At 45.9% G+C, this 23,208-nt stretch overlaps 1 protein-coding gene across 1 annotated transcript in view; it reads right to left on the reverse strand.

Moving 5' to 3' along the window:
• Positions 1-815: 815 nt before the first annotated feature.
• Positions 816-23,208, reverse strand: part of LOC139274665 (probable bifunctional dTTP/UTP pyrophosphatase/methyltransferase protein) — a 44,254-nt gene continuing 21,861 nt past the window's right edge. The window contains exons 5-8 of the mRNA XM_070891342.1: positions 13,133-13,205; positions 10,724-10,861; positions 6,248-6,370; positions 816-1,083 (exon numbers count right to left, since the gene is read on the reverse strand). Coding sequence (XP_070747443.1) covers positions 869-1,083; positions 6,248-6,370; positions 10,724-10,861; positions 13,133-13,205 — 549 coding nt within the window. The 3' untranslated portion in view covers positions 816-868. The remainder of the gene's footprint in view (positions 1,084-6,247; positions 6,371-10,723; positions 10,862-13,132; positions 13,206-23,208) is intronic.

Genomic DNA, 23,208 nt, shown 5'->3' on the forward strand with positions numbered 1-23,208 from the left:
TGGAGGGAGATCGCAGGGGAGGTGTTAGGCACCTCCATATACATGAGGACCCACTCTCCCAGGAGGGTGCTGGCCAGTCTGCACCCGGCCCTTCCAGGGTGGCAATGGGTTGATGCCTCCAAGCTCTGGGGCGACGGAGATCCTCCTCCGCCTCCTCAGGTGGTACTGCTGGCTCAACCTCTAGCGGCTGTCCCCTCATGATGGCTATGAGTTGTGGGTATCGCTGGCAAGGCCAGCATTTATTGCCCATCCCTAATTGCCCTCGAGAAGGTGGTGGGGAGCCGCCTTCTTGAACCGCTACAGTCCATGTGGTGAAGGTTCTCCCACAGTGCTGTTAGGGAGGGAGTTCCAGGTTTTTGACTCAGTGACGAAGAAGGAACGGTGATATATTTTCAAGTCAGGACATTGCGTGACTTGGAGGGAAATTTGGAGATGATGGTGCTCCCATGTGCCTGCTGCCATTGTCCTTCCAGGTAGTAGAGGTTGCAGAGGCAAATGTGCTACCAACTGAGTCAAGTTAAGCTACCAGAATCGTGGAGAACTCTGTACAACTCAAGGTGATAGCAATGATTTACACAAGTCTCCTTCACGAGTAGAATATGGTATTCAAACTTCTTGTGTAATATTTTATGTATACAATTGAAAGCTGTAATGTAAAATATATATTTAAACATGAAGCAATCATTTAATATCAAGTTCATTTTACAGAATTGACAATGTTGCCATGACTTTAACAATGTAGGTGAAACATTCCTGTCCATCTCCACTGGACGCATGTGCTCGTGTGTACCAAAACAAACACATTTTGCCCATAATTTTAAGAAAAAGACCAACATTTATTAGTTATTTGCAATAATCAGTTAGAAAACTATTGCTTTATGCACAAAATGGCATCCAGAAAAGTTCCTGCGTGCTTGATCTGCACATTTACGAAGCCGTGTTTATGCAAGAGCTTCCTGTACTCTGACCCACTCCTCTCCTTCCCTTCGCTTTGCATGAGCATGTTGAGAGACTGTAGCACAGCTCCACTGGGCTTGGTCTTTCGGTCATACAGCACGAGCTCAGCCAGCAGAAGGCCGCATCCTATAAATTCCACAACAATTCATTCGATCAGTAAAATAACAGAGCAATTCATTCAATCAGCAAAATACCAGAGCAATTCATTCAATCAGTAAAATACCAGAGCAATTCATTCAAACAGTAAAATATCAGAGCAATTCATTCAATCAGTAAAATACCAGAGCAATTCATTCAATCAGTAAAATACCAGAGCAATTCATTCAATCAGCAAAATACCAGAGCAATTCATTCAATCAGTAAAATACCAGAGCAATTCATTCAATCAGTAAAATACCAGAGCAATTCATTCGATCAGTAAAATACCAGAGCAATTCATTCAATCAGTAAAATACCAGAGCAATTCATTCGATCAGTAAAATACCAGAGCAATTCATTCGATCAGTAAAATAACAGAGCAATTCATTCAATCAGTAAAATACCAGAGCAATTCATTCAATCAGTAAAATACCAGAGCAATTCATTCGATCAGTAAAATACCAGAGCAATTCATTCGATCAGTAAAATACCAGAGCAATTCATTCAATCAGTAAAATACCAGAGCAATTCATTCGATCAGTAAAATACCAGAGCAATTCATTCAATCAGTAAAATACCAGAGCAATTCATTCGATCAGTAAAATACCAGAGCAATTCATTCGATCAGTAAAATACCAGAGCAATTCATTCAATCAGTAAAATACCAGAGCAATTCATTCAATCAGTAAAATACCAGAGCAATTCATTCAATCAGTAAAATACCAGAGCAATTCATTCGATCAGTAAAATACCAGAGCAATTCATTCAATCAGTAAAATACCAGAGCAATTCATTCGATCAGTAAAATACCAGAGCAATTCATTCAATCAGTAAAATACCAGGACAATTCATTCGATCAACAATATTCCAGAACAATTCATTCAATCAGTAAAATACCAGAGCAATTCATTCGATCAGTAAAATACCAGAGCAATTCATTCAATCAGTAAAATACCAGGACAATTCATTCGATCAACAATATTCCAGAACAATTCAATCAGTAAAAGTAATATTTTGCATGCAAAGAGACTTTAAAATTAAGAAGCAAAAACAAAGAACAGAAAAATGTAACAAATTCCCACTGGGCCACGAGGAATAGGATCCCAGATAAAGTGGTTGATGCTGTGACAATTAACACCTACAAGGAAAGAACTAGATGAATATCTGGTTACAAACGGAATTGTGGGTTATAGTGAATAGAGACCGAGATTGCTGAATGATTGTTGAGCTTCTTAGACAATGAAAATGTCATGTCAAGGAAAGCAAATGGGATAGGAAGTATAATGCAAGAAATAAGGCTACATAGGTGCTCGGGAGGTCTGTTCAAATTACAGTGAGATAGGGCAGGTAGGTAGGACCGAGGCAGAATCCTCTCCAGGGTAGAGTCCACGAGAGAAGGAATAGGTTTACTAGGCTGAAAAACCTTTCCTATTCAGGGAATGTACTTTGAAAGGATTGTAGTTTAACTTAAAAAGCCCCTCTAAAACGCACTACCCATTTTGAGCATAACTCGAGAATAAGGTTAAAGTTCCAGATTTGGAATGTAATGTCTGAAAAAAGGCATTACTTATGGACAGAGCCACATCACAGAAATGATCCAGCTTCCACAGTCTGAGGCAATTGGCAGAAAGTAGAACTTCCTGGAGAGGCTCAGATCTCAGAACATATGCTTGGAATAAAACCTAGTCTATAAACAATTAAAAAAAAAAGCTGTACTAAATGTTATTTTTAGATTATAAGCAGTAGCGTGCTCAGAAAACTACATTGTGATTCAAGGCGCATTATATCGATTGAAATGGTTCCAGAATGTCTCCATTTGAATGTGCGAAAATGGAATACCATTTAATTCTTTTCCCTTTTCTTTCATCTTTCTATATATCCATGGCCGTTTTGTTCCCATTCCTTCTCCCGCTCCAATTTTGGAGATCTGATTAAGTCAGATGTTTGCTATATTCTATTTTCTCTGGTCTCAGTTTTACAAGAAACATAATCCATCTCTTATTTTATATAAAGCATATTCATCACATTTCAGAACAGATCCTGGGTTTCCACCAAGTTACAGCAGGCACCACATCGAAATCAGAAACTTTTACACTAACATTTCGATAAACGCCTACAAATGCTTTAACCTTTTTTTAAAAAAGAAATGCCTACCATCGACAATCTCTGACAATCAGTTATCTGACCTGTTCCTTACACACACAAACACTTTTTCTTTGTTCTTTTATCAGCACCTATTTCTCAGTTAGATACCCATCTCTCCCAATCTATCATTGTGCTTTCCTTTAAAGCCTCCCCAAGACAGAGAAATAGAGATCAAGAGACATGTTTAAACTGCTCCACAGCATTTGTGCACTGGAAGCCTTGAATCGAGAGTGACATGATCTTGCTGGTTTAGTATTACATATAAAATACGGTACAGAAACAGGCTATTCGGCCCAACTCACTCCATGCCGGCGTTTATGCTGCACTCGAGCCTCCTCCTGTCTTTCCTCATCTAACTCTATCAGCATAATCCTCTATTCGCTTCTCCCTCATATGCTTGTCTAGCTTCCTTTTAAATGCATCTATACTATTCGTTTCAACCACTCCTTGTGGTAAGTTCTCAACACTCTCTGGATAAAGACGTTTCTTCTGAATTCCCTATTTGATTTCTTGGTGACTATCTTATATTGAAGGCCCCTAGTTTTGCTCTTCCCCACAAGTGGAAACACTCTGTGTCCACTCTTATCAAAACCTTTCTTAATTTTAAAGACCTCGGGGGAGAAATTAGGCTGCTTAGCGCCTGAGGGCAGGGTCACTAAAACGGCATTAAGGGGTTAGGGACTGGGTGAGGCAAATGCAGCGACAGTTTACCGCTGATGCTAACTCTTCCCGCCTTGTAGAGCATGACATCATAAAGTGCTCAGCGCCCCGTTATTACACCCGCCCCCTGCTGTATCGCTGGACGTCAACAACGACAGCAAGAGGTGTTGTTGTCAACTCGGCTGGCCACTTTGGGTGCGCTAATTAACGGGAATGGTTTTCAGGTAGGCCAAACTTTATTATTTGCACCAGTCTGGTGCCTGCTCAAAGTTTTTGATGTTTCATTGCTGCAAGATGTCCAAGCCCTCCACTTTGAGAGTGTCTGGGGCTATAATGGCAGTCGCGCAGGTCGCCTCGCAATGCAGAGCTGCCGGCAGGTAGGTTGTGCAGCATCATTGGTCCTTCCCTTTAAGCGAGGGATGCAGCCTCTGATGCCATTAGCAATGCGCTGCAAATTGTTCAGCACTCTGCAAGTACCGCCCTGCTTTCGGGCTTTACCGCCGAAGAGAAGTGTTCTTTTCGAGCGCTAAAGCTGAATTTCCCCGCGGGAGAGAATCATAAGCGCCTGGCACTATTTTTCAAAAGTTAGCGCAATGGGGTGCTTTGGAATTTCAAGCCCCTCTACTTTCCTGTACTTGGGAAAACTTTCAGAAAAGTTGTGATAAGTGCAACAATGTGAGAAATTAATCACGTCTGGGAGGGAAATGTGACACAAATGATCGTTTGGTTCAATCTCAGCCATTTGAGAGAAAACAGCTCAAAAGTCAAAAGTGAAAAACAAAAACTTCAACCAATGCTGGAAAAGTTATTTCTGTAAAGTAGAAACGCACGCTCTTCAAACAAATAACAAAGGAAACCTAGTGCTGTGTAAACATCGTACAATTAAGACAGTAAAAGAGCTTGAAGCATTAAAAGAAAAGCAGACACATTTCTGTAAAGCAGTCAGCTGATAAGCCTCTCGGGTTATTTCAAACATAGTCCTGCTAGAAAATGGGCAGTTTCTATATACCATGACACTGCTCACAGTGCTCCGGGAGGTCATTTTTCTGTCTCAAGACACACCGAGGTTAATTTAAACTTCAGGCGTTAGTGTAAAATGGATGATATCAAACTGGCTGCCCAATATATTGATGGCAATAGTCAGGAAAACCAGGCATGGTGTAATGGGCAGCTCACTCGATAGCGTCCAAAGTTAAATTCAATATTGTTTGACTCAACATCGACTTCAACAATTTCAAACCATAACCTTTGCCCCTATTTTTTTTTCCTGTTTATTTTCTCTTTCCCACGGCAGCTGTTGTTGATTCTGCCATCTCCATTTACAGGTTGTACCTCTCCAGTCCGGGACTCTCTAATCCGGAAACATTCATGGTTCGGGATCAGTCCCGGCATGGGTGACGTCCCGCTTTCCCGCGCTGTTGAGTGAGGAATGATTAAATGCTGCGCAGTGGTTTTCTGCGCAGCGCATACGCAGAATACTTCCGGGCCGTCGGTCCCAACTGTGTCACACTCTGTGACTGGATTGAATAGATTTAGCGCATGCGCACAGAAGTCGCACAAATTCAGCTGCGGGGTCGGGACCTGATAGCCGCCTCCATCTTATTTCGAACTGCTTGGAGTGAGGGCGCGTGGTGGGGGTGAGGGGGGAGGGGTTGGGGGAAGACAAGACCTTAAAAAAAAAAGCAGCAAACCAGCAGAGAGCGCGCGCGAGTGAGGCCCAAGTTTCGCAGCTGGAGCGTGGCAGAGGCGTTCAGGAGCCCGGGCGCGGTCATCAAGTACCGACCGGTAAGCCTAGGCTCGGCGTGACCTCCCGTGGTTCGGAAAATTTGCTGTTCCGGCACCGGTCAGGTCCTGAGGGTGCCGGACCAGAGAGGTCCAACCTGTACACCCTATCTAGTCTCATCTTTTGTTTCTTAACTTGTCTCATTACCATCTCCTTTTGCCTCGTACCATCATCCCTTTTGTCTCTTAAACTCTACCACCTTCCACTCTATCACAGACTTTCCCTTTTGTTCTTTCCTCTCCTGCCCACTTTCCCTGCCTTTGCACTTGCTTAAAAACCTGTTACATCTCGAACTTTCTCCAGTTCTGATGTCGGGTCATTGTCCTGAAACATTAACAGCTTCGCTCTCCACAGATGAGTGCCTGACCTGCTGAGTATCTCTGGCATTTTCTGTTTTTATTTCTGATTTCAGCATCCGCAGTATTTTGTTTTTGTGTTAAACTTACCCCCAACTGCTTTATAAAAAAAAGTCAAATGGAGGCAAAGCATTTCCCAGGAGGGAGAAGAATAAGAAGAAAACAAGGCAACTTGCGCTGAAGAAGAGATGCAAGAGGCTTCCATTACCTGGTTTGCACGCCTGAGAGAGTCTGCTTAACAGGAGATTAACCTTGTCTTCTGTCCAGTAATGCAGAATATTTAAGAGAATGTAAAGCTCTGCCTCTGGTAAGTCATCTGTGAAGAAGTTTCCTTTTTGGGGGGAGGGAATAAACTGGAAAGTTAAAATGCAGCCTGACCTGCAGAGTATTTCCAGCATTTTCTATTTTTGTTTCAGATTCCAGCATCCACAGTATTTTGCTTTTGTGTTAAAATGACCCCAAACAGCTTCCACAGAAACATAGAAACATAGATATAGAAAATAGGTGCAGGAATAGGCCATTTGGCCCTTCGAGCCTGCACCACCATTCAATATCATGGCTGATCATGCACTTCAGTACTCCATTCCTGCTTTCTCTCCATACCCCTTGATCCCTTTTGCCGTAAAGGCCACATCTAACTCCCTTTTGAATATATCTAATTAACTGGCCTCAACAACTTTCTGTGGTAGAGAATTCCACATGCTCACAACTCTCTGAGTGAAGAAGTTTCTCCTCATCTTGGTCCTAAATGGCTTACCCCTTATCCTTAGACTGTGACCCCTGGTTTTGGACCTCCCCAATATCGGGAACATTCTTTCTGCATCTAACATGTTCAATCCCGTCAGAATTTTATATGTTTATGAGATTACCTCTCATTCTTCTAAACTCCATTGAATATAATCTAGTTGATCCAGTCTTTCTTCATATGTCAGTCCTGTTATCCCGAGCATCAGTCTGGTGAACCTTCACTGCACTCCCTCAATAGCAAGAATGTCCTTCCTCAGATTAGGAGACCAAAACTGTACACAATATTCAAGGTGTGGCCTCACCAAGGCCCTGTACAACTGCAGTAATACTTCCCTGCTCCTATACTCAAATCCTCTCGCTATGAAAGCCAACATACCATTTGCCTTCTTCATCACCTGCTGTACTTGTATGCCAACCTTCAATGACTGATGTACCATGACACCCAGGTCTCGTTGCACCTCCCCTTTTACTAATCTGTCACCATTCAGATAATAATCTGCCTTCCTGTTTTTACGACCAAAGTGGATAACCTCACATTTATCTACATTATACCGCATCTGACATGCATTTGCCCACTCACCTAACCTGTCCAAGTCACCCTGCAGCCTCTTAGCATCCTCCTCACAGCTCAAACTGCCACCCAGTTTAGTGTCATCTGCAAACCTGGAGATATTACATTCAATTGCTTCGTCTAAATCATTAATGTATATTGTAAATAGCTGGTACGCTGCTTTTGTTTTATGTTAACATTGTAGTGTGCTCAGCATACCTACAACTTTCCCCACCCTACTGACAGATGGAGAAGGAAAAAAAAACTTTTGTAACATATACCCTAGGATTACGGTTAGTTCTTGGTGTTGGAAAATTACGCTGTTTAGACTGTGGCATGATACAGGAACAGTCCTGGTGCATTTATCATTTATTTAGTTTTTAGCTAGGTCACCATGATCACCATGCCTAAAAATGGGCAAATCTAAAAATTTGAGAGATCAATATCATACTACAGTATTTCAAATCTAACCGTTAGAATCTGGAAAAAAACTAAAAGCTAACTTTACATCGACATTTTTGCAACAGGTCAGTTTTGGGTCTACGTTAGATATTCTCTCAGGTACTGGTCATTCCCGTAAGTGGTCCAAGAGTTGCATTTCGAGAAGTGGGCCCGTACTGCCCAATATTTTATTATACGACAGTGTAACCAGGGATATAACAATGAGGCTCTCTGTGATCCGAACTGGAGATAGTATCTTCCACACACGACACCCACATGAACTTTTCTGATCTTTCAGCATTTGGAATGAGAAACACCTTGGTGAGACAAGGCCAAGCTCAATCATTAAGCTGCTTTATCAGTATCCGTGTCAACTGTGGCTCAGTGGGTAGCACCCTCGACTCCGAGGCAGAAGTTTGCGGATTCGAATTCCACTCCAGGGACTTGAGCACAAAAATCTAGGTTGACACTCCCAGTGCAGTGCTGAGGGAGTGCTGCGCCATCTTTCAGATGAGATGCTAAACGGACGTCTGCTCTCTCAGGTGGATGTAAAAGATCCCATGGCACTATTTCGAAGACTAGCAGGGGAATTATCCCCGGTGTCATAGCCAATATTTATCCCTCAATCAACATCACTAAAACAGATTATCTGGTCATCATCACATTGCTGTTTGTGGGAGCTAGCTGGAACTGCACCCCAGCAGACGAGTGGTGAGAAAATTAGCTTTAAAAAGTGCAATCATTAAAACTCTAATACCTTCTGGTGAGGATCTTCCAACACCTCTCACTCTCTGAGCAGGACAGAAGATTGATGGCAATCCTTCTTTAAACTCCAGCTTCCCATCTTTCTCCAGCACAATCTTTCTGGTCTCTGTTTTACTCTTACTGCTATGGTAAGTAATCCACTGTACTTTGTTCTTGCTTCACCTATGCTGCAAAATTGCTGTCCTGATTTCCATTCCAGGATTTAAGTACTTCATCTAGGTGGACAATCCAGTGTTGCATTGCCTGAGATACTGTCCTTTGGAAGAGATATTAACTGAAGCCCATTTGCCTGGTTACATAAGAACAAAAGAAATGGGAGCAGGAGTAGGCCATACGGCCCCTCGAGCCTACTCCGCCATTTTATACTATCCAATCATGGACTCAGCTCCACTTCCCTGCCCGCTCCCCATAACCCCTTATTCCCTTAACGGTTAAGAAATTGTCTATCTCTGTCTTAAATTTATTCAATGTCCCAGATTCCACAGCTCTCTGAGGCAGCGAATTCCACAGATTTACAACCCTCAGAAAATAAATTTCTCCTCATCTCAGTTTTAAATGGGCGACCCCTTATTCTAAGATTATGCCCCCTAGTTCTAGTCTCCACCATCAGTGGAAACATTCGCTCTGCATCCACCTTGTCAAGCCCCCTCATAATCTTATATGTTTCGATAGATCACCTCTCAATCTTCTGAATTCCAATGAGTAGAGGCCCAACCTACTCAACCTTTCCTCATAGGTCAACCCCCCGGAATCAACCTAGTGAACCTTCTCTGAACTGCCTCCAAAGTAAGTATATCCTTTTGTAAATATGAAAACCAAAACTGCACGCAGTATTCCATGTGTGGCCTCACCAATACCCTGTATAACTGTAGCAAGTCTTCCCTGCTTTTATACTCTATATCCCCTTTGCAATAAAGGCCAAGATTCCATTGGCCTTCCTGATCACTTGCTGTACCTGCATACTATCCTTTTGTATTTCATGTACAAGTACCCCCAGGTCCCATTGTACTGCAATACTTTGCAATCTTTCTCCATTTAAATAATAACTTGCTCTTTTAATTTTTTCTGCCAAAGTGCATAACCTTACACTTTCCAAAATTATACTCCATCTGCCAAATTTTTGCCCACTCACTTAGCCTGTATGTCCTTTTGCAGATTTTTTGTGTCCTCCTCACACATTGCTTTTCCTCTCATCTTTGTATTGTCAGCAAACTTGGCTATGTTACACTCAGTCCCTTCTTCCAAAGTCGTTAATATAGATTGTAATAGTTGGGGTCCCAGCACTGATCCCTGGGGCATCCTACTAGTTACTGATTGCCAACCCGAGAATGAACCATTTATCCCGACACTCTGTTCTCTGTTAGTTAGCCAATCCTCTATCCATGCTAATATATTACCCCCAACCCTGTGAACTTTTATCCTGGTCAAGTGGATATTAAAAGATCCATCATTAAAAAGGGCAAGGACATCTTCTTGTCCCTTGGCGAACATGTGTTCCTCAACCAATACCGCCAAAACAGATTAAATTGCCATTCATCCAATCGGTTTGCGGGATATTGCTATCTGAGTACTGGCTGACATGTTTGTCTATATTGTAAGTTACTGCATTTCTAAGTAACTCACTAAGTGAAACACTTTAGGACATTTGAATGACTTGTTAAGGCACTATATTAAAACAAGACTTTCTCTCTCTCTCCTCCTCGCCATGTCTTTATTATGGAGAAATCAAAAGAAAAGATTTCCTGATCTATGATTATAGTAAAGTGATGGAATATCCTGCCAATCCACTTGATTTAAATATGTGTGTTGTCCTTGTGCATCAGGATCGCTGTGATGGGAATGAGAAGTGCAGCAGCTCTTAAAGAACTGCAGAATTTTAAAGTGTTGTTTAATTAGTTTGCTGTTGTGTGGCAGAGAAAATAGCAGCTTCACTGGGAGAACTTCCCTTCTCAATCAAGAACATCTGAATGTGCTGCTGGAAAAGGTGCAGTAGAGAAGGTACCCACTACTAAAACCTTGTTCAATTAAGTGAGTCATAACCCTCCACAATTCAGTTTGCTAAATCGTACATCAAAGGTTTAGTTAGCTAATTTAATCATAAGATGCAAGCTAATTACGAGGAAAGTGGCTAATGATTGGCCAACAGTAAAAGAAACCCAGGTAAGTGATGCTGTAAGTTACCTTTTCTGAAAGAAATGCGACCCAGGTTTTGACTTTGTGGCTGGAAGTGCTTTTCCAACACTTGTGGCAGATCAAATACAATGACAGTCATATCTTGATATGCATTTGTAATTTCATATGCTAAAACTCCAGTGCATCCTGCAAAAAAAAGCAGCCATTTTAGTCACAATTACTGACATCAATGTTCTTAATATCATCAAAACTGACTGACGAGACAGAATTAACTTTCTTAGCATCATTTTTGCTGCCCTTGAGCTTACACAGAAAATTCATCTTACTATCAACCTTTTGATCTGCATTTGAAAAGGCAGTACATGGATTGGCTGAACATGATTTGGGAGGACAAACAGGTCAGACAAAAACCCTCGACTACGAGACAGAGGTCCTTCCACATCGGAGCAATTCAGCCACAATGAGAATTCTCCACTTTGTAATCTGGTTGAAACATCAAAATTGAGGCTGCCTTCTTAGCCACCATTACTTTCACCAAACCCTGCTCTCTTAATTGTCATACTTCCTAACTACTCCTCTCAAAGTAGCCCCCAAAACACAGATATCCCCCTGAATATTCCTTCAGCCCTCCTCAGATTAATTTCCTCAAACCCTCACCTCCCAACCAGCCTCTCTCTACTCAAATCTTCATTCCTGTTCCGATGCTCAAGCTTCTATTGTGTGCACTGTGCAACGCAGCACATATGGTCTTTATTCTAGGGATGAAGAAATCAGTCAGGCCCTAGTATATGACAGAGGTCTTAAGGACGACGCACAGAAATGTAAATATCACACCATCATCATCATACGGTACTAACGACACTTGTTTAAGGCTATAATTCTCAAAGCAAATTAAAAGGGGTCAAATTACAAAAGTAAAATCTGTCTTATTTTGTCCCGGATTATATATAAACCATCACAAGGGACTGCAAAGGTTCAAGGAGAAGAGCCACCACCATTCTCTCAGGGCAACAAGCATCAGCCCAGCATCCGCCACGTACCAAGAGCAACAAAAATATCCACCACTGGGTTTGAAGTTCAAACACCACATTTTACTTTCATCGGGGTGAAGTTTCGGGCCGCGCCTAGAACGGCGCAGCCCCGACCTGGATGCCCGTTTTTCGCGCCAGAAAGTGCGTCAAAAAAATACCTTCAGATTCTCCGGCTCCCTGCAGGTCCTTTGGAGCTTGGCGCAGCGCGCACAGAGCAGCGGGGGGGAGGGCAGAGCAAGAGAGTCGCGGCAATTCTAGAAGTGGTGGGGGGGGGGCGAGGCGAATTTAAATGAGACAACGTTGTGCCGGCAGCCTTGCGCATGCGCGTTGGAGCACGTGCAGTAGCGCATAAACATTGGCACTCGGCCATTTTTAAAGGGACTTGAAGAACCGTCGAGCCAATGCCACCGCCTCTATCGCGTGGCCGAATGGCCTCAGTCCCTTTCGCAGCTCGAAGGCTTCTTGTTTGCTGTTTCTTCGGCTGCTGTCGAGTCACCGACGCCACCCCTGTCTCCAACATAGAAGGCCTGCCTGACGAACCGCAGTTCGAAGGCTGCTGCTGCTTCACACAGGAAGGAACATTGAATATTTTGTCTTTGTTTATAATTTTTTATTCAGGATGCTCTTTATTTGTATAAGTAAGACGGTTGAATGCTTGTAGAATTTAATTACTTCCCTTTCCCGCCCCCCCAACCCCCCCCCCCCCCCGTTCCCTACGCCCGATTTGTAACCTACGCCTGATTTGTAAAGTGGAGGCAAAGTTTTTCTGAGTGTACAAAAATCTGCACTTACTCCATTCTAAGTTAGTTTGGAGTAAGTTTTCACTGCCTAAACTTTCAAAACAGGTGTAAGTGGCCCGACACGCCCCCTTTTGAAAAAAAAAATTCTGTTTCAAAGTGAAACTGTTCTAACTGACTAGAACTGGAGCAAACTAAATGCCGAGAATTGCAATTTCTAAGATGCTCCATTCTAAACCAGTTGCTCCAAAAAAACAGGAGCAACTCAGGCCGAAACTTGACTCCCATAGTGTCAGCTGTGGCTCAGTGGTTAGCACACTCGTCTCTGAGTCAGAAGGTTGCCACTCCAGCGACTTGAGCACAAAAAAAATCCTGGCTGACACTCCGGTGCAGTACTGAGGGAGTGCTGCACTGTTGGAGGTGCCGTCTTTTGGATGAGAAATTAAACCGAGTGGACGTAAAAGATCCCATGGCACTATTTTGAAGAAGAGCAGGGGAGTTATCCCCGGTGTCCTGGGCAATATTTATCACTCAATCAACATCACAAAAAGGATGCGCTTATTTGTACATCAAAACTGGCTGTCATGCTCCACCCTTTGTCTATGATTGGTCCCCTTGGAGGATAAGGTACACCCTGAAGTTTCACTGGAATGTGTAACTAGAACCACCCATCGCAAGGTCTCACTGACTTTGCAAATTGTAACTCGATCCACTTTGACTTTGACTTCCTGAAGTGACAGAGCTCACTTTGACTTTGACTTCCTGAAGTGACAGAGGACAGAGGACAGAGCTCCCCACAAGACAATAAGGGCCAGCCGAACTGCCTTACTCCAGTCCAAATACATCCCACCCCGAGCCAAAGTGCCTTACCCCAGCGCAAGTGCATCCTTTCCCCCCACACCCCCCATAGATGGGGCATTCTGTACTATGTGGGAAGTCAGGGACGCTTCCGGTGTCCCTGATGACTACGTGTGCGGGAAGTGCATCCGCCTGTAGATCCTGATGGACTGCATTGCGGCACTGGAGCTGTGGGTGGATGAACTTTGGAGCATCCACGATGCTGAGAATGACGTGAGTAGCACGTTTAGTGAGTTGGTCACATCGCAGGTAAAGGGTACACAGCCAGATAGGGAATGGGTGACCAACAGGAAGAGTAGAGCAAGGAAGGTAGTGTGCAGGGGTCCCCTGTGGTCATCCCCCTGCAAAACAGATACACCGCTTTGGGTACTGTTGAGGGGGATGACTCATCAGGGGAGGGCAGCAGCAGCCAAGTTCATGGCACCATGGCTGGCTCTGCTGCACAGGAGGGCAGGAAAAACAGTGGGAGAGCGATAGTGATAGGGGATTCATTTGTAAGGGGAATAGATAGGCGTTTCTGCGGCCGCAACCGAGACTCTAGGATGGTATGTTGCCTCCCTGGTGCAAGGGTCAAGGATGTCTCGGAGCGGGTGCAGGACATTCTGAAAAGGGAGGGTGAACAGCCAGTTGTCGTGGTGCATTTTGGTACCAACGATATAGGTTAAAAATGGGATGAGGTCCTAAGAGACGAATTTAGGGAGCTAGGAGCTAAATTAGAAAGTAGGACCTCAAAAGTAGTAATCTCAGAATTGCTACCAGTGCCACGTGCTAGTCAGAGTAGGAATCGCAGGATAGCTCAGATGAATACGTGGCTTGAGGAGTGGTGCAGAAGGGAGGGATTCAAATTCCTGGGGCATTGGAACCGATTCTGGGGGAGGTGGGACCAATACAAACCGGACGGTCTGCACCTGGGCAGGACCGAAACCAATGTCCTAGGGGGAGTGTTTGCTGGTGCTGTTGGGGAGGAGTTAAACTAATATGGCAGGGGGATGGGAACCTATGCAGGGAGGCAGAGGGAAATAAAAGGGAGACGGAGGCAAAAGATAGAAAGGAGAAGAGTAAAAGTGGAGGGCAGAGAAACCCAAGGCAAAAAACAAAAAAGGGCCACATTGCAGCAAAATTCTAAAGGGGCAAAGTGTGTTAAAAAGACAAGCTTGAAGGCTCTGTGCCTCAATGCGAGGAGTATTCAGAATAAGGTGGACGAATTAACTGCGCAGATAGCAGTTAATGGATATGATGTAATTGGCATCACAGAGACATGGCTCGAGGGTGACCAAGGCTGGGAACTCAACATCCAGGGGTATTCAACATTTAGGAAAGATAGACAGAAAGGAAAAGGAGGCGGGGTGGCATTGCTGGTTAAAGAGGAAATTAATGCATTAGTAAGGAAGGACATTGGCTTGGATGATGTGGAATCGGTATGGGTGGAGCTACGGAATACCAAAGGGCAGAAAACGCTGATGGGAGTTGTGTACAGACCACCAAACAGTAGTAGTGACGTTGGGGACAAGGGATGTGTGCAATAAAGGTACAGCAGTTATCATGGGAAACTTTAATTGACATATAGATTGGGCTAACCAAACTGGTAGCAATACGGTGGAGGAGGATTTCCTTGAGTGTATTAGGGATGGTTTTCTTGACCAATATGTCGAGGAACCAACCAGAGAGCTGGCCATCCTAGACTGGGTGCTGTGTAATGAGAAGGGACTAATTAGCAATCTTGTTGTGCGAGGCCCCTTGGGGAAGAGTGACCAAAATATGGTAGAATTCATTATTAAGATGGAGAGTGACACAGTTAATTCAGAAACTAAGGTCCTGAACTTAAGGAAAGCTAACTTTGACGGCATGAGGCGTGAATTAGCTAAAATAAACTGGCAAAGGATACTTAAAGGGTTGGCGGTGGATAGGCAATGGCAAACATTTATAGATCACATGGATGAACTTCAACAAGTGTACATCCCTGTCTGGAGTAAAAACAAAACAGGGAAGGTGGCTCAACCGTGGCTAACAAGGGAAATTAAGGATAGTGTTAGATCCAAGGAAGAGGCATATAAATTGGCCAGAAAAAGCAGCAAACCCAAGGACTGGGAGAAATTTAGAATTCAGCAGAGGAGGACAAAGGGTTTAATTAGGAGGGGGAAAATAGAGTACGAGAGGAAGCTTGCTGGGAACATAAAAACTGACTGCAAAAGCTTCTATAGATATGTGAAGAGAAAAAGATTAGTGAAGACAAACGTAGGTCCCTTGCAGTCGGACTCAGGTGAAATTTTAATGGGGAACAAAGAAATGGCAGACCAATCGAACAAATACTTTGGTTCTGTCTTCACGAAGGAAGACACAAATAACCTTCCGGAGGTACTAGGAGACCGAGGGTCTAGTGAGAAGGAGGAACTGAAGGATATCCTTATTAGGCAGAAAATTGTGTTGGGGAAATTGATGGGATCGAAAGCTGATAAATCCCCGGGGCCTGATTGTCTGCATCCCAGAGTACTTAAGGAAGTGGCCCTTGAAATAGTGGATGCATTGGTGAGCATTTTCCAACAGTCTATCGACTCTGGGGCAGTTCCTATGGACTGAAGGGTAGCTAATGTAACATCACTTTTTAAAAGAGGGAGAGAGAAAACAGGTAATTATAGACTGGTTAGCCTGACATCAGTCGTGGGGAAAATGTTGGAATCAATTATTAAGGATGAAATAGCAGTGCATTTGTAGAGCAGTGACCGGATTGGTCCAAGTCAGCATGGATTTATGAAAGGGAAATCATGTGAGACAAATCTTCTGGAATTTTTTGAGGATGTAACTAGTAGAGAGGACAAGGGAGAACCAGTGGATGTGGTGTATTTGGACTTTCAAAAGGCCTTTGACAAGGTCCCACATAAGAGATTGGTGTGCAAAATTAAAGCACATGGTATTGGGGGTAATGTACTGGCGTGGACAGAGAATTGATTGGCAGACAGGAAGCAGAGAGACGGGATAAACGGGTCCTTTTTGGAATGGGAGGCAGTGACTAGTGGGGTGCCACAGGGATCAATGCTGGGACCCCAGCTCTTTACAATATATATATAAATATATATAAACGATTTAGATGAAGGAATTGAGTGCAATATCTCCAAGTTTGCAGATGACACTAAACTGGGTGGCGGGGTGAGCTGCGAGAAGGATGCTAAGAGGCTGCAGGGTGATTTGGACAGGTTAGGTGAGTGGGCAAATGTATGGCAGATGCAGTATAATGTGGATAAATGTGAGGTTATCCACTTGTGGCAAAAACACGAAGGCAGAATATTACCTGAATGGCGGCAGATTAAGAAAAGGGGAGGTGCAACGAGACCTGGCTGTCATGGTTCATCAGTCATTGAAGGTGCTGCAGGTGGAGAAGAAGGCAAATGGCATGTTGGCCTTCATAGCGAGGGGATTTAAGTATAGGAGCAGGGAGGTCTTACTACAATTGTACAGGGCCTTGGTGAGGCCTCGCCTGGAATATTGTGTTCAGTTTTAGTCTCCTAATCTGAGGAAGGACGCTCTTGCTATTGAGGGAGTGCAGCGAAGGTTCACCAGACTGATTCCAGGGATGGCTGGATTGACATATGAGGAGAGACTGGATCAACCGGGCCTTTATACCCTGGAGTTTAGAAGGATGAGAGGGGATCTCATAGAAACGTATAAGATTCTGACGGGACAGGACAGGTTAGATGCGGAAAGAATGTTCCCGATGTTGGGGAAGTCCAGAACTAGAGGAAACAGTCTTAGGATAAGGGGTAGGCCATTTAGGACTGAGATGAGGAGAAACTTTTTCACGCAGAGTTGTTAACCTGTGAAATTCCCTGCCGCAGAGAGTTGTTGCTGCCAGTTCATTGGATATATTCAAGAGGGAGTTAGATGTGGCCCTTACGGCTAAAGGGATCAAGGGGTATGGAGAGAAAGCAGGAAAGGGGTACTGAGGTGAATGATCAGCCATGATCTTATTGAATGGCAGTGCAGGCTCGAAGGGCCGAATGGCCTAATCCTGCACCTATTTTCTATGTTTCTATGTCTATTGTGTACGGATTGTTAACAGGTTTCTTGGGTGTGAAGTGAAGTGACAGCGTCGTGACTTCGGGATATCATCCACTCCAACAATGTCCCGTGTCGGGGGTTGGAAGAACGTGATCCGTCTTCCCCGAGTTCCCTCTCTCCCCTCCGATCCCCCCTTCACCCGTGTCTCTCCCCCGCCACCCGTGTCTCTTCGCACCCCCCCCACCACCCCCGGCTCTCTTTCTCTCCCCAAATCTCTGTCTTACTCTCTCTCTCCCCCAAGTCTCGCTCTCTCTCCTCAAGAGACTCTCTCTCTCTCTCCCCCCGCGCCCCCCCCCCAGACTCTGTCTACCCCACCCGGCCGCCAGTCTGTTTCGCTTTCTACCCCTCTCCCAATCTCTCTCTCACCCAGCCTCTCTCTCTTCCCCCCCGCCCACCCCAGCCTCTCACTCTCCCTGCCCTACAGTCTGTCTCTCTCACACTCTCCACACTCCAACGCCCCCCACCCACTCCTCCACTCTCTCTCTCTCGCCCCCTCCTCTCCCCGCCAGTCTCTTTCTCTCTCCCCCTCCGTCTCTCCACGCCTCCGTCTCGCTCTCGCTCTCCACGCCTCCGTCTCGCTCTCGCTCTCCACGCCTCCGTCTCGCTCTCGCTCTCCACGCCTCCGTCTCGCTCTCGCTCTCCACGCCTCCGTCTCGCTCTCTCGCTCTCCACGCGTCTCTCTCTCGCTCTCCACGCGTCTCTCTCTCGCTCTCCACGCGTCTCTCTCTCGCTCTCCACGCGTCTCTCTCTCGCTCTCCACGCGTCTCTCTCTCGCTCTCCACGCGTCTCTCTCTCGCTCTCCACGCGTCTCTCTCTCGCTCTCCACGCGTCTCTCTCTCGCTCTCCACGCGTCTCTCTCTCGCTCTCCACGCGTCTCTCTCTCGCTCTCCACGCGTCTCTCTCTCGCTCTCCACGCGTCTCTCTCTCGCTCTCCACGCGTCTCTCTCTCGCTCTCCACGCGTCTCTCTCTCGCTCTCCACGCGTCTCTCTCTCGCTCTCCACGCGTCTCTCTCTCGCTCTCCACGCGTCTCTCTCTCGCTCTCCACGCGTCTCTCTCTCGCTCTCCACGCGTCTCTCTCTCGCTCTCCACGCGTCTCTCTCTCGCTCTCCACGCGTCTCTCTCTCGCTCTCCACGCGTCTCTCTCTCGCTCTCCACGCGTCTCTCTCTCGCTCTCCACGCGTCTCTCTCTCGCTCTCCACGCGTCTCTCTCTCGCTCTCCACGCGTCTCTCTCTCGCTCTCCACGCGTCTCTCTCTCGCTCTCCACGCGTCTCTCTCTCGCTCTCCACGCGTCTCTCTCTCGCTCTCCACGCGTCTCTCTCTCGCTCTCCACGCGTCTCTCTCTCGCTCTCCACGCGTCTCTCTCTCGCTCTCCACGCGTCTCTCTCTCGCTCTCCACGCGTCTCTCTCTCGCTCTCCACGCGTCTCTCTCTCGCTCTCCACGCGTCTCTCTCTCGCTCTCCACGCGTCTCTCTCTCGCTCTCCACGCGTCTCTCTCTCGCTCTCCACGCGTCTCTCTCTCGCTCTCCACGCGTCTCTCTCTCGCTCTCCACGCGTCTCTCTCTCGCCTCTCTCTCGCTCTCCACGCGTCTCTCTCTCTCGCTCTCCACGCGTCTCTCTCTCGCTCTCCACGCGTCTCTCTCTCTCTCTCCACGCGTCTCTCTCTCTCTCTCCACGCGTCTCTCTCTCTCTCTCCACGCGTCTCTCTCTCTCTCTCCACGCGTCTCTCTCTCTCTCTCCACGCGTCTCTCTCTCTCTCTCCACGCGTCTCTCTCTCTCTCTCCACGCGTCTCTCTCTCTCTCTCCACGCGTCTCTCTCTCTCTCTCCACGCGTCTCTCTCTCTCTCTCCACGCGTCTCTCTCTCTCTCTCCACGCGTCTCTCTCTCTCTCTCCACGCGTCTCTCTCTCTCTCTCCACGCGTCTCTCTCTCTCTCTCCACGCGTCTCTCTCTCTCTCTCCACGCGTCTCTCTCTCTCTCTCCACGCGTCTCTCTCTCTCTCTCCACGCGTCTCTCTCTCTCTCTCCACGCGTCTCTCTCTCTCTCTCCACGCGTCTCTCTCTCTCTCTCCACGCGTCTCTCTCTCTCTCTCCACGCGTCTCTCTCTCTCTCTCCACGCGTCTCTCTCTCTCTCTCCACGCGTCTCTCTCTCTCTCTCCACGCGTCTCTCTCTCTCTCTCCACGCGTCTCTCTCTCTCTCTCCACGCGTCTCTCTCTCTCTCTCCACGCGTCTCTCTCTCTCTCTCCACGCGTCTCTCTCTCTCTCTCCACGCGTCTCTCTCTCTCTCTCCACGCGTCTCTCTCTCTCTCTCCACGCGTCTCTCTCTCTCTCTCCACGCGTCTCTCTCTCTCTCTCCACGCGTCTCTCTCTCTCTCTCCACGCGTCTCTCTCTCTCTCTCCACGCGTCTCTCTCTCTCTCTCCACGCGTCTCTCTCTCTCTCTCCACGCGTCTCTCTCTCTCTCTCCACGCGTCTCTCTCTCTCTCTCCACGCGTCTCTCTCTCTCTCCACACGTCTCTCTCTCTCTCTCCACACGTCTCTCTCTCTCTCTATACGTCTCTCTCGCCACATGTCTCTCTCTCTATACGTCTTTCTCTCTATACGTCTCTCTCTCCACATGTCTCTTTCTCTCTCTCTCTCTCTCTCTCTCTCTCTCTATATGTCTCTCTCTCTCCACACGTCGCTCTCTCTCTCTCCACACGTCGCTTTCTCTCTCTCCACACGTCGCTCTGTCTCTACATGTCTCTCTCTCTTTTCAGAATGGCAGGCAGTGACAAGTGGAGTGCCGCAGGGCTCAGTGCTGGGACTCAGCTCTTTACAATATACATTAACGATTTAGATGAAGGAATTAGTGTAATATCTCCAAGTTTGCAAATGACACTTAACTAGATGGTGGAGTGAGCTGTGAGGAGGACGCAAAAAGGCTGCAGGGTGACTTGGACAAGTTAGGTGAGTGGGAAAATGCATGGCAGATGCAGTATAATGTGGATAAATGTGAGGTTATCCATTTTGGGGGCAAAAACACAAAGGCAGAATATTATCTGGATGGTGGCATATTGGGAAAAGGGGTGGTGCAACGAGACCCGGGTGTCATGGTTCATCAGTCACTGAAAGTGGGCATGCAGGTACAGCAGGCGGTGAAGAATGCAAATGGCATGTTGGCCTTCATAGCTAGGGGATCTGAGTATAGGAGCATGGAGGTCTTACTGCAGTTGTAAATGGCCTTAGTGAGGCCTCACCTGGAATATTGTATTCAGTTTTGGTCTCCTAATCTGAGGAAGGACATTCTTGCTATTGAGGGAGTGCAGCGAAGGTTCACCAGACTGATTCCAGGGATGGCTAGGCTGTCATATGAGGAGAGACGGGATTAACTGGGCCTTTATTCACTGGAGTTTAGAAGGATGAGAGGGAATCTCATAGAAACGTGTAAGATTCTGATGGGACTAGACTGGTTAGAGGCGGGAAGAATGTTCCCGATGTTGGGGAAGTCCAGAAGCAGGGGACATAGTCTTCGGATAAGGGGTAGGCCATTTAGGACAGAGATGAGGAGAAACTTCTTCACGGAAAACGTTGTTAACCTATGGAATTCCCTGCCACAGAGAGTTGTTGATGCCAGTTCATTGGATATATTCAAGAGGGAGTTAGATATGGCCCTTACAGCTAAGGGGATGAAGGGGTATGGAAAGAAAGCAGGAAAGGGGTACTGAGGGAATGATCAGCCATGATCTTATTGAATGGTGGTGCATGCTCGAAGGGCCTACTCCTGCACCTATTTTCTATGTTTCTATGTTTTTCTCTCTCTCTCTCCACATGTCACACTCTCGCTCTCTCACTCTCCACCCGTCACATAAGAACATAAGAATTAGGAACAGGAGTAGGCCACCGAGCCCCTCGAGCCTGCTCCGCCATTCAACAAGATCATGGCTGATCTGGCCGTGGACTCAGCTCCACTTACCCGCCCGCTCCCCATAACCCTTAATTCCCTTATTGGTTAAATATCTATCTATGTGTGATTTTAATACATTCAATGAGCTAGCCTCAACTGCTTCCTTGGGCAGAGAATTCCACAGATTCACAACCCTCTGGGAGAAGAAATTCCTTCTCAACTCGGTTTTCAATTGGCTCCCCTGTATTTTGAGGCTGTGCCCCCTAGTTCTAGTGTCCCCGACCAGTGGAAACAACCTCCCTGCCTCTATCTTGTCTATCCCTTTCATTATTTTATATGTTTCTATAAAATCACCCCTCATCCTTCTGAACTCCAAGGAGTAAAGACCCAGTCTACTCAATCTATCATCATAAGGTAACCCCCTCATCTCCGGAATCAGCCTAGTGAATCGTCTCTGTACCCCCTCCAATGCTAGTATATCCTTCCTTAAGTAAGGTGACCAAAACTGCACACAGTACTCCAGGTGCGGCCTCACCAATACCCTATACAGTTGCAGCAGGACCTCCCTGCTTTTGTACTCCATCCCTCTCATAATGAAGGCCAACATTCCATTCGCCTTCCTGATCACCTGCTGCACCTGCAAACTAACTTTTTGGGATTCATGCACAAGGACCCCCAGGTCCCTCTGCACTGCAGCATCTTGTAATTTCTCCCCATTCAAATAATATTCCCTTTTACTGTTTTTTTTCCCCCAAGGTGGATGACCTCACATTTTCCGACATTGTAATCCATCTGCCAAACCTTAGCCCATTCGCTTAACCTATCTAAATCTCTTTGCAGCCTCTGTGTCCTCTGCACAACCCGCTTTACCACTAATCTTTGTGTCATCTGCAAATTATGTTACACTACACTCTGTCCCCTCTTCCAGGTCATCTATGTAAATTGTAAACAGCTGTGGTCCCAGCATCGATCCCTATGGCACACCACTTACTACCGATTTCCAACCCGAAAAGGACTCATTTATCCCGACTCTCTGCTTTCTGTTAGCCAGCCAATTCTCGATCCATGCCAATACATTTCCTCTGACTCCGCGTACCTTTATCTTCTGCAGTAAACTTTTGTGTGGCACCTTATCGAATGCCTTTTGGAAATCTAAATACACCACATCCATTGGTACACCTCTATCCATCATGCTCGTGATATCCTCAAAGAATTCCAGTAAATTAGTTAAACATGATTTCCCCTTCCTGAATCCATGTTGTATCTGCTTGATTGCACTATTCCTATCTAGATGTCCCGCTATTTCTTCCTTAATGATAGCTTCAAACATTTTTCCCACTACAGATGTTAAACTAACCGGCCTATAGTTACCTGCCTTTTGTCTGCTCCCTTTTTTAAACAGAGGCGTTACATTAGCTGCTTTCCAATCCGCTGGTACCTCCCCAGAGTCCAGAGAATTTTGGTAGATTATAACAAATGCATCTGCAATAACTTCCGCCATCTCTTTTAATACCCTGGGATGCATTTCATCAGGACCAGGGGACTTGTCTACCTTGAGTCCAATTAGCCTGTCCAGCACTACCCCCCTAGTGATAGTGATTATCTCAAGGTCCTCCCTTCCCACATTCCCATGACCAGCAATCTTTGGCATGGTTTTTGTCTCTTCCACTGTGAAGACCGAAGCAAAATAATTGTTCAAGGTCTCAGCCATTTCCACATTTCCCATTATTAAATCCCCCTTCTCATCTTCTAAGGGACCAACATTTACTTTCGTCACTCTTTTCCGTTTTATATATCAGTAAAAGCTTTTACTATCTGTTTTTATGTTTTGTGCGAGTTTACTTTCGTAATCCATCTTTCCTTTCTTTATTGCTTTCTTAGTCATTCTTTGCTGTCGTTTAAAATTTTCCCAATTTTCTAGTTTCCCACGAACCTTGGCCACCTTATACGCATTGGTCTTTGATTTGATA

This window comes from Pristiophorus japonicus, chromosome 10, assembly GCF_044704955.1.
Source record: "Pristiophorus japonicus isolate sPriJap1 chromosome 10, sPriJap1.hap1, whole genome shotgun sequence".
In the NCBI taxonomy this organism is placed as follows: Eukaryota; Metazoa; Chordata; class Chondrichthyes; family Pristiophoridae; genus Pristiophorus; species Pristiophorus japonicus.